Raw genomic sequence first — 11,116 nt, 5'->3', positions numbered from 1 at the left:
ACCTTCTCTTTTCCTGTTTGTTTCCTACTTCCCATGACATTTCAGCTCCTCTAATTGTTCCCCCACTCTCATCTTTCCAGTCCCTCTTTCTGGCGTCTCTGTTAACACCTACCTCTTTTTAAAAAAAAGTTTTACCTTATTGACATAGTTGACTTACAATGTTGTGTTAATTTCTGCTGTACAGCAAAGTGATTCCAAGATATGTGTGTGTGTGTATGTTTTTTCATGCTTTTTTTCCATTATGGGATATCCCAATTATCACAGGGTATTGAATATAGTTCTCTGTGCTACACAGTAAGACCTTGTTGTTTACCCATTCTGTAATAATAGAGTTTGCATCTGCTAACCCCAAACTCTCAATGCCTCCCTTCCCCATCCCCTCCACCTTGGCAACAAGTCTGTTCTCTATGTCTGCTGAGTCCGTTTCTGTTTCACAAACAGGTCCATTTGTGTCATATTTTAGATTCCACATATAAGCGATATCATATATTTGTCTTTGGCTTACTTCACTTAGTATGATAATCTCTAGGTCTATCCATGTTGCTGCAAATGGCATTATTTCCTTGTTTTATGGCTGAGTAATATTCCATTGTATATATACACCACATCTTCTCTATCCATTCATCTGTTGATATGTATTAGGTTGTTTCCATGTCTTGGCTATTGTGTGTGGTGCTGCTATGAACATAGGAGTGCATGTATCTTTTTGAATTGGAGTTTTGTCCAGATATATTGTCCAGGAGTGGGATTGCAGGATCATATGTAACACCTGCCTCTTGAATCTCTTTTCTCTGCTTTCCTTTCCCTCCATCCTTGTCTCCCAGTGGAGACACAGCAGGGACCTTTCTCCTGTCTGCCATCTCTCCCCGCTCCCATCCTCTCCTCTTTGCTGAAAAGCACAGACAGCGAGATCTGTCTCCCCACCCTTTTTCTCTCTGCTCCGCCTCCCCTGTCTCTGGTGTTCCCCTGAAGGTAGCATGTTCTGGTCCTGCATCGGACCTTGTGGCAGTGATTTCTGGGGTGTGGAGGGGAGCACCCTCCTGCATAGCTTCTGCACCCAGATGCACCCTTGAGAAGCCTGCAGGAAGTCCCCCCCCCCAACTCCTATTTCACTGTCTCCAGGGAGATCCTGGAGACCTTGAGGATGGGGATCTGCCGGCCTTGAGCACGCGCTGCAGGAACAGGTGTGAGTCTCCCCTCTGCCCTTCTGTTTGGACCTGTGTCATCTTGCGCAAAGGACTCCACCTGTCTGAGCCTAGTACCTGCTCATCTATACATGGGGTCTGTGAGTAGCTGACCGAGGGCTGCCCTGGGGTGGAAGGAGGTGGCTTGGCTGAGGCCGCTGGCTGGGAATCAGGGACTCACCCAAGGGGGTTCCCATGCACTGCTGGCTGTCTGGGTCCCCTGGGGGTGGGCATGTGTCGGGGGGTGGCAGTGAGTGTCCGGTTGGTGAGGTACGTAAGTCCTGGCTACCTTGGGGCCTCTGGGGATGGATGAGGAGCTGTGACAGGGACACAAGCTCTCAGGAAGAGAAGTTGGCTCTGGTCAAGTTTTATTGGACCCCCTTTCAGGCTGGGGCTCTTCACAGTTGCCAGGCTGCAGCCTGGAGGTGGCGCTGGCGGGCTGCAGCGTCCCATGGCTGCCCCCCCACAGCTCTGTCCTGTTGCCCCAGGGAAGGAGGGAGGGTGGGCAGACGGAGGGGGCTGGAGACAGATCATCAGCCCCTGCAGTGGGGCCCTCCCTGTCTCCACGGAGTCGGCCTGAGGGCCCCCAGTCCAGCGCCCCACAAATCTGAGCTGCTGGGCGCTGGGGCAGCCGCTCGCGGCCAGTCCCCGGCCCGCTACGTGGCTGATGTGTGCCCGTTGGCCATCCGCCCAGCTGCCCGGCTCCGAGGGCCATCACTGGGTGCTGCTCCGGGCCGGTGAGCCGCCCCGTTCTTCAGCTGCCGGTACTCCTGGGCCGCCTCCCCATCGCTGGAGTCCGACTCCTCCACGTCGCTGCGAACATCCTTCTCCATCTGGGGAACAGGGAGGCGGGAGGAGGCGTGGGGCTGGGCTGGGCTGGGGGCCCCAGGGAGGTACACGCTAACCAACCCTTGCCTGGCCCTACCTGGCCTTTCTTTTCTTTTTTTAAAAATTAATTAATTAAAAACATTTTTTTGGGGCCTTGCGCATGGCGCTTGGGATCTTAGTTCCCCAACCAGGGATCGAACCCAAGCCCTCTGCACTGGAAGCGCGGAGCCTTAGCCACTGGACCGCCTACCTGGCCTTTCTTGATGAAGCTGTAGATCATTCGAAGGATGAGGCAAGACCAGAACACATGCAGCAACTGTAGCATCATCAGAAGTGCGTTGAAGAAGTAGTAGCCAAAGAAGGGACCCGAGCTGGCAATCGACTCATAGTACGTGGTATAGAGGATCCTAGGGTGGGTTGCCAGGAGGGAGACAGGCAGGGGTTCACCGGCTGCTGCTGCCCCCAGTCCTAGGAATCTCTAACTTGGGTGACTTCCCTGCTCCAGAACCTTCTCTAGCTCCCCATTACCCCCTCCCCCCAAGAATGATACCTGTGCCCTTCAGCTGGGCATTTAAGTACCCCCCTCACCTGGTTATACTAAAGGCATGGAATGCACAAGCTGGACGACTGGCTGGTCATGACCCCAAGGGGCTGCTTAGTGTCCCAGTAGCTCTCCTGGGTGGTCCTTTCACACCTTCTCAGATCTGCTCCTCCGCCACCCCTGCCACCTTCACCCAGATCAGCTGTAGGGTCTTTGGTGCCCTGCCTTGATTGGACAGCAGGCACCCAGCTGGCCCTCCCTCCCCCCGACGCTCTTTCCTCGTGTGCCTTCAGGGACCCACACTCCCATGTCCCCACTTCACGACTACTCCTCCATCTCCTCTGCAGGCTCCCCTGACCTGCACACATCAGGGGGCCCCAAGACTGGGCCTCTCTGTCCACACCTGGTCTCCAGCGGCCCTGTCTGCAAACACTGGACACTGATATCTCTCCCAGAACCCCAGGCTGGTGTCGACTGCTTCCTCCACTTTTCAGTGGTGGTGGTGGTGGTGGTGGTTTGGGGGTGGGTGGGTGGGGGTGGTGCAGGCCCCCCAAACCCAGCACAGCCAAAGCTGAGCTCCTGATCCTTAATCAGCAAATCTGAGCCTGTTCCCACCTCAGGACCCTAAACTTATCGCCCTAAAGTCCACCCATTTCTATCACCTGCATTGGTCAAGCCCCATCACTGCCCACCTGGACCAGAGCTGGTGCCTCCGCCCTGGCCCCTCAGCTTCTCCTTCAACCTCTTACCAGCTATTCCTCAGGCAGCCACCAGAGGGAGCCTGCGAGTACTCAAGTCAGGTCCCACCCCTCCTCTGCTCAGAACCCTCCAGGGCTCCCATCTGGCTTGGGATAAAAGCCCAATTTATCCCCAAGGCCGGTAAGACCCTGCACACTCTGTCCCATCACCTCTCTGCCCTCTCCTCGTCCCTCTCTTGCTCACTCTGTTCCTGCCACAAGGGCGTCCTCTGTGTTCCTCCAACATGCTGGGCACGGTTCTGCCTCAGGGCCTTTGCATGTGCTCTTCCCCTGCTCTTCCCCAGTGATCCGTAATTTTCTCCCTCACCTCCCTCTAGTCTCTGTATAAACGCTGTCAGTGAGGCCTTCTCTGACTACCCTAATTCCAACTATTCACACAGTTCCTGTGACCTTCCCAACTTGTTTTCTCTTTAGCACGACCACTGCCTCACATATTCTACAGTCTACTTGTTTGCCTTATTTATTGTATTTCTCCATCCACCAGTGTCAGCTTCAGGTGAGCAGGGAGGGGCCTTCACGTTTTTCCCTCTGCTTCCTGGGAGACGCACTGCAAATTACTGGGCAAAAAAGACTTGAGCGAGTGGGGCCCGGCCCTGTCTCCCAATCCACGTTCCCGACACATGAGGAATAATGAATAAGACCAGTTTTCTGTTTCTTCTACTTCTGGGCCTTTGCATATGCTGTGCCCTGGGCCGGGAACACCCTTCCTTGCCTCCTCCTGGAAGCCCTCCCAGCCAACAACCCCAGTTCCCTGCATCTGGGAACTGGGGAACCCAGGAACAGAGGGAGAGGCCGGCCGGAACTCCGCTGCACCCTCCCACCTCCCCAACCCCCTGCACCCTCCCACCTCCCCAACCCCCGGTGGGAGGACGGACTCACTGGGTGGGGAAGAGCACGAGACGAGTGTAGCAGAAGACCAGGGAGAAGATGACGAAGAGAGCATCGCACACGCGTCGCCAGTGCGTGTAGTTGAACAACTTACAGGCCTGGGGAGGGCACCGGAGAGAAATGGACGTGGGGGCCCGGAGGTGGGGGAAGCACGGGGAGGGCGGGGCCGAGCAGGGGCGGGGCCTCCATCCCCAGGGAAAAGGTGCCCTGGGGCTGGGCCAAGTGAGTTGGGGTGGGGTCTTATCTCTAGGAACTGTATGGTAGAAAGGTAAAAAGTCTGTGGTCTGTGAGTGATGGGGGTGGGGCCTCACCTCCCCGGAAGATTGACGGGGGCGGGGCCTCACCTCCCCAGAAGATTGACAGGGGGCGGGGCCTCACCTCCCCGGATGACTGACAGGGGCGGGGCCTCACCTCCCCGGAAGACTGACAGGGGGTGGGGCCTCAACACCCAGGGCACAGGGTAGGGCGGGGCCGGGCGGCTAGGAGGGGTTGGGCTGCGCCAGGCCCACCTCCAGCAGGTAGTCGGAGGAGTCGTGCAGCAGCAGCACCAGAGAGCCGATGCGCAGCAAGTTCGCGCTGTAGGAGAAGGCGATCAGGGTGATGGTCACGAAGTGATGCGCCACCTGCTCCTTGAAATCCTGCGGGAGACGGTGGGGGGGGAGGGGTCACAGCCGGGATGAGGCTGGGCGGCTGGGGGGGGCCGCACCCCGCAGGGCTGGGAGTAGCCCCTCCCAGGGGGTTGCTTGGCACGTGGACTCCATGCCTCCTGCCTGAGGCACCAAGGGTCTCCGGGTGTGGGGTGAGGCCACCCCTCCCCACCTGGGACTGGGTCACGACCGCCCCAGGGCATCACTTCCTTAGCCAGACTTCTGGCCTGGCCTCACCTTGCGCTTGGTGTCGAAGGGCAGTGTGATCAGCAGAGAGACGTAGAAACTCAGCTCCAGGAGGTACCAGCGGTACAGGGCTGGCTTCAGGGGCTGTGGCAGGGAGTGCAAAGTCAGCTGTGGGGAGTGGAGATTCCCACAGGCCATGGGACGTGGGGTATGGCCCTCCCATTTGCTCAAACCCATGACACATGAATTCCAATGAGTGAGGAAAGCATGAGCTCCCCGACCCCAGAGGTAATCAAGGACAGTGGTTTTGTGGCAGCTCCTGCTCCCTGTGTCCTGACTCCTGGCCCCTCTCCATTCTGCAGGGGAGCCAAGAAACAGAGAGTGGGGCTCAGAGGGGAATGATGATGTGATGTCCAGCTTTGGATCTCCTGCCCATGGCCACAGGAACTCTGACCACCCTGATCCTCCCACCAGCCTCCAGACACCCCCCTGCCACTCACCTGCTGTGGGTAATTGTCCCAGCACATTACTGGCGTCCACAGCCATGACTCCTGCAGGAATGAGGGAGTCTGAGGCTGTCCAAAGTTTAGAACCCACCCTCCCTCTCTCCCTCCAGGCCTGGGGCCTCCTCAGGGCTCCCTGGCCCTCGATGTGCCGCTGTCACTCAGGCTGGCTGTTTCCTGCCTGGTTACAGCTCTGCTCTCACTGTAAACCAGGGGCTTACTCAGAATCCCCAACCCCGACACACAGTAGGTCCTCAATAGGCACCTACTGAGCGAACATTCACCACGACCTTGCCTCGTTCCCTCCACCCTCTCTGTGCCTTTGCACGTGTTTCCCCCTCTGCCCGAACCCTACACACCCCGTCCCCACCCAATCCAGGCCCTGTGCATAGTAGGTGCTTGTGAGATAGGGCAGGTGAGCTGTCAGGTACACTCACGTGGTACAGAACTGAGATTCCACCGATGAAGGAGCACAGATAGAAGGTGAACCTCCAGCTGCAGGCAGGGAGGGAGTCCATGAGGCAGCTGCCAAAGGAGCAGACCCCCCGCCACACCCCCTCCCCAGCCCTACCCTGGGCTTACCTGGCCTCACAGAACTTCTTGGTCAGGCAGGGCCGGTCCTGGTTCCGGCGTCTCCGGAACCAGCATTGGGTCTGCCGCAGCGTGAGGCCACACTGGGTGGCTAGGAGGTTCATCTGGGGCTGGGGAGGGAGTGATGGGGGCCAAGGTCACAGAGGTGGCCTCCCACCCCTGTTCCAGGACAGGTGGGATCCAGTTCTGCTCCCCCCTGCCCTGTGGCCTCAGACCTCACCCGTGGGGTTGGTCTCCCTATGGAGGTGGGGGAGTAGGGGCTTTCACAGGGTGGGGGGCCCCCCAAAACAGGCCTTATAAAAATCCAGCCCTGGGACTTCCCCAGCACTTCAGGGGTTAAGACTCTGCGCTTCCAGTGCAGGGGGCATAGGTTTGATCCCCGGCCCGGGAACTAAGATCCCACATTCCATGTGACGTGGCAAAACAAAAAACAAAAAACCCCAACCCTACACACAGACAGAGCGACAGGAACTGGGATTCTTCAAGGGGCTACGGGTGGGGGCAGCCTCCCACAGAGGCTTTCTTGCACCCCCTCCAGAACCCCCCCCAGGGCACCCAAGCAGGCCAATGGGGATGGAGGAGGGGGTCAGGGGTCTCACCTCTGAGGGTCTCTGCCCTTCCATGAGGAAGTGTTTCTCCAGTGTGGCATTGGGCTTCACCGGCCTCCTGGTCTGGTTCCGCACACCCAGCCACCGGCTCAGGGGCAGGCCGACGAATCTGGGTGCAGGGGAGACAGAGCTTGTCAATCCAGGTGGGGAAATGGGGGCTCACTGGGCCACATTTTAGGACCCTGGAGGCAGTATCGCCTGGCTGTTGCATTGGGCAGCTGGATTCATCACCCCTCAGGATGGAGGATGAAGAGCAACTTTGGTGGTACCCAGGCACCTTCACTCCATCCCAAACCAGGAATGAGAGCCCCCTCATTGTCTGTCTCATGGTGGCCTGGGTCCTGATCTGCCCCCCGCCTCCACCAGGCTGGGGGCCCCCCCATGGGCAGCGGCAGGTCTGCTTCTCAGGCCCCCCTACTCCCAGCATCCTCCCCACCCCCCTCCAGTGTGGACTCTGGAGGAGCCCAGACCCTGGTGAGTCAATCACCATGTTGCCCACAAGGGGGCTCCCAAGACCAGGGGTCAGGACTGAATTACATGTCCAGCATCTCAATGTCTCCTTTCACTGGGGGAAACTGAGGCTCAGAGCAGCCCAGCATGGAACTCATTCTAGACTCAATCGTGTTGGGGGGGCAGAGGAAGGCAGGAATGGGATATGACTGCCGTTAAAAAAATTTTTTTGGCTGTGCTGTGAGGCATGTGGGATCTTCGTTCCCTGAGCAGGGATCAAACCATTATCCCCTGCAGTGGAAGACAGAGTCTTAACCACTGGACCACCAGGGAAGTCCCATATCTGCATCTACTGAACACTCAGGATCTGCCAAGCATGTGTCCAAGTCCGCCTTGTGTGCTGGCTCACTTAACCCTTTTATTATTGTCCCCATTGTCCTGATGGGCAAACTGAGGCTCAGAGAGGCCAGAAACATGCCCAAGGTGACACAGCGAGTGAATGGCAGACCCAGGATTCACTTTGCCTTAAAGAGGAACACCTCTGTTTTTGTTTGACCCCAGAAAAGATACTTCCAACCCCACTGGCCTTTAGAAAGGCAAGGGATGCCTTTGGGAGGAGTTAACATGGCCACCTCAGCTGGAGCCATCGCCTAAATAGGCAGGAAAACAGATCCAGCCTTCAAGGCCTGGAGGAATTGGGCCTCCCAGGATCCCTCAGGCAAAGCCTCAATTCTGGGTGACCTACCCGCTGTGTGACCTCAGGCAGGTCACTTGACCTCTCTGTGCCTCCATTTCCTCTTCTGTAGAATGGGGATAATAACAGTACCACCTCACTGGGTGGCAGTGAAGGCTAGTTAAGGCGCACAGGCTGCTTAGAGCAATGGGTGACACAAAGGAAGAGCTCAGAGAGTGTCTGGTAAATACTATGTCAGTGGACGTGCCCTGGGTTCCCCATGTCCAGCCTGTGTCCAGGGAGCCCAGACCCCAGAATGCTCCTCGTGAGGGTGAGAGGCAAAGCAAAGTGTAGAATGCTCGCATGTCCCTGTGGTCAGAGCGGGACAGAGAGGGGGACCCAAAGCGGGAGCCAGAGGCGGTTAAGGGCTTTGCGCAGGGAAAGGGAGAGGGCAGGCTTCCCTGGAACCCAGACTTGAAGGAACTGCAGGGGAGGGAGTGCAAAGGCCAGGGGGTCGTAAAGAAAGGTGGGGGACCTGAAATCACATGTGGGATGTGGAGGAAGGGGAGGGGGAGGGGTCCTTGGACATGAAGGGGGAATCAGGCAGAAGAGTGGGGCAGGCCCTGCCAGGGTAGACGATGGGGGCAAGACAGGTGTGGAAGCTGCGGCCACAGCGTTGTCAGGTAGAAAAGGACGGGACCATCTAGGACAGAGGAAGGTGACCCAGGAGATGGATGGCCAGAGAAAGAGGAGGAACTCCAGTGTGGGGCAGCGTCTGGGTCGACTGAGAAATGACTGAAAATCCACGGGGTCTGGTGAGAAATGACTGAAAATCCATGGGGTCTGGCAACCAGGAGGCCTCTGGGAACCTGGGCAGGTGGCACACACTCAGGTGTGCTGTGCGAGGCTGCAGGAGGCTGGGGGTGAGTGGACAGCAGCCCCAAAGTGGGGGGCTGGAGGGCCTATGCCCCTTCCTTTGGCTACAGGCGGGAGCAGGAGAAAAAGGTGATGGGGAGAGGGCAGGGGGTGGGGAGGGGGTAGAGGTGCCCATACAGGAGAGAGGGAGGAGGGAGTGGGCAGGAGTTTCTTCGCTTACTCACTGGCCTCCGCTGACCCATCCTAGGTCAGCAAAGCAGGCACATCCCCTCCAGGGCCCCTACTCGTTTCCTGAAGATGCTGGCACACCCAGACCTGAGCTGCACCCAGCGTTCCAGCCATCAGAGACCATCGGAGTGTGGGTGGCAGCAGCTGGGGGCAGGATGGAGTCGGGAAAAGCACTTTGACTCAAAGCCAGACTCCATCCACAGACACATGAGGATGACCTCACGCAGATGGGAGAGCACAGGGCGGGCGCCGTGCACACACGAGCAATGACAGGGTCAACCCGCCAGGGCACAGCGGACACTCACCTCTCAAAGGTGAAGCGCACGGCCACCAGGACCAGCGCCAGGGGCAAGGCCATCAGCATGTCCTGTGGGTGGGCGTAGACCAGGCCATCGCGGTCCTCCAGTACAGCCCATGAGTTGTTGGGTGGTAGCCAGAACCTCTCCTGCCACAGCCACTCGTTCAGGCTGGACCACATCCTGTGAACACAGGATCCAGTTAATGGAGAACTCGGCATGCAGGATGGATAGAGCGGGAGGACCTGGCACCGCACCCTCGTACCCCCCAGTGCCTGGCAATCTGGAGTTTATTAGAGCCAGTGTTAAGGATAGACTTGGGCTGTGTGTCCTCAGGCAAATGACCTGACCTCTCTGAATCTCAGGTTCATTTGTAAAACAGGGACAGTAATACCCTCCTCTCAGCCCAGCCTGATAAGGCACACAAAGTACTTAACCCAGTGCCTACTGACCCTTAAATATAGCTCATGACAGAGGTTATTATTCTGTACTCTACAGACATGGGAACGGTGGCCAGAAGTCAAGGGAGTGGCTGATTGGGGTCATGAAGTTGGGTTCTCAAATGCCAGGGAAGGTTTTCTGCCATCGCAGGAAGGTGCCTCTGATACAGCCCAAAGAGGAAGGATTTAAGGAAATCCACACTTCCCTCCCTGGCCATCCATCCACACGTGGACTCCCCTTGAGGTGTGAATGTCGGCTGTCTCTCTCACTATCCAAGAGCCTGGCTGTGGCTGGGCAAGAGAGTCCACTGTGTGATCGAGTTTGCTGTCGGCTAAAGGAGCAGTGGTCAAGGTAAGCCAGCTTTCCACCAAGAGCTGCTGGGGAGCTGCTGTGGGGCCCGAAAGCCCTGAGGAGCCCAATAGCTTCTCCCACTCCCGAGATTTAAGACAAGTGCCCCAACCCCCACGCTGGTCCCCGCTTACAAAGTTTGTCTGTTCATTTGTCTGTCCATCCTTCCATCCATCAAACCACCATCTACTGACTAGTTGTCCATCAATGTACCTATTTGTCTGTTCATCCGCTCAGCTATATCATCTGTTTGCTCACCTGTACACCTACCCATCCATCTATCCAATCCATCTGTTCATCCGCCCACTCATCCACCCATCCATCCACCTATTCATCCATCCAGCCATCTGCCTGCCCACCTGTATATCTATGTGTCCAGCCACCTACCCATCTATCTGTCCAGCCATCTGTTCATCCACTCACCCATTCACTCATCCATCCACCCACCCACCCACCTGTCTACCTATGTGTCCGTCCATCATCCATCCATCCACCTGTCTATCCACCCATCCACAAGATATCCTCTCAGTGGCTTGTACATGCCAACCTGGGGCTGGATGTTAGGGACACAGCAGGGAACAAAGCAGACACATTCCTCTCCCCATGAAGCTCACAGCCTGGCAGGGGGAGGCAGCTAATACACAAGTTAATAAATTCACAAATAAATGAGATAACACAGTGTGATGGGGACTGGTAGAAAATAAATAGGGTGGTGCGATTTATCAAGGAAGGTCTTTAAGGAGACACCACCTGAGCTGAGAGCTGGAGATGAGGAGGGCCTGGGTTTATGCAGAAGAGGGTAGTGGTGGTGGGAAGGGGGCTGGGAAGAGCTTTCCAGAGACATGAGCAGCAAGTGCAAAGGCCCTGAGGCAGGACTGAGCAAAACTGAATGTTGGAGGATCAGGAAGGAGTCCTGTGGGACGGAGCAGATCATGCAGGGCCTGTGGGCCACGAGGAGGAACTTGGATGATTTCCTCCAACATTTTATGATGAAAAATTTCAGACCTACAGAAAAGTGGAATTTGCAGTGAATGTCTATATACCCACCACTAGACTCTACCATTCACATT

General features: G+C 56.8%; 1 protein-coding gene across 1 annotated transcript in view; it reads right to left on the bottom strand.

The window, feature by feature from the left end:
• Nucleotides 1-1,535: 1,535 nt before the first annotated feature.
• CERS4 (ceramide synthase 4) overlaps nucleotides 1,536-11,116 on the bottom strand; it is a 36,799-nt gene continuing 27,218 nt past the window's right edge. Inside the window, exons 2-11 of the mRNA XM_057710470.1 lie at nucleotides 9,267-9,440; nucleotides 6,726-6,843; nucleotides 6,118-6,236; nucleotides 5,973-6,030; nucleotides 5,533-5,583; nucleotides 5,084-5,176; nucleotides 4,709-4,837; nucleotides 4,191-4,297; nucleotides 2,263-2,419; nucleotides 1,536-2,017 (exon numbers count right to left, since the gene is read on the bottom strand). Coding sequence (XP_057566453.1) covers nucleotides 1,841-2,017; nucleotides 2,263-2,419; nucleotides 4,191-4,297; nucleotides 4,709-4,837; nucleotides 5,084-5,176; nucleotides 5,533-5,583; nucleotides 5,973-6,030; nucleotides 6,118-6,236; nucleotides 6,726-6,843; nucleotides 9,267-9,439 — 1,182 coding nt within the window. The 5' untranslated portion in view covers nucleotide 9,440 and the 3' untranslated portion in view covers nucleotides 1,536-1,840. The remainder of the gene's footprint in view (nucleotides 2,018-2,262; nucleotides 2,420-4,190; nucleotides 4,298-4,708; nucleotides 4,838-5,083; nucleotides 5,177-5,532; nucleotides 5,584-5,972; nucleotides 6,031-6,117; nucleotides 6,237-6,725; nucleotides 6,844-9,266; nucleotides 9,441-11,116) is intronic.

This window comes from Hippopotamus amphibius, chromosome 15 (genome assembly GCF_030028045.1).
Source record: "Hippopotamus amphibius kiboko isolate mHipAmp2 chromosome 15, mHipAmp2.hap2, whole genome shotgun sequence".
NCBI lineage: Eukaryota > Metazoa > Chordata > Mammalia > Artiodactyla > Hippopotamidae > Hippopotamus > Hippopotamus amphibius.
Note: the sequence above shows the minus strand (reverse complement) of the source record. Positions and strands in the feature narration are given on the sequence as shown.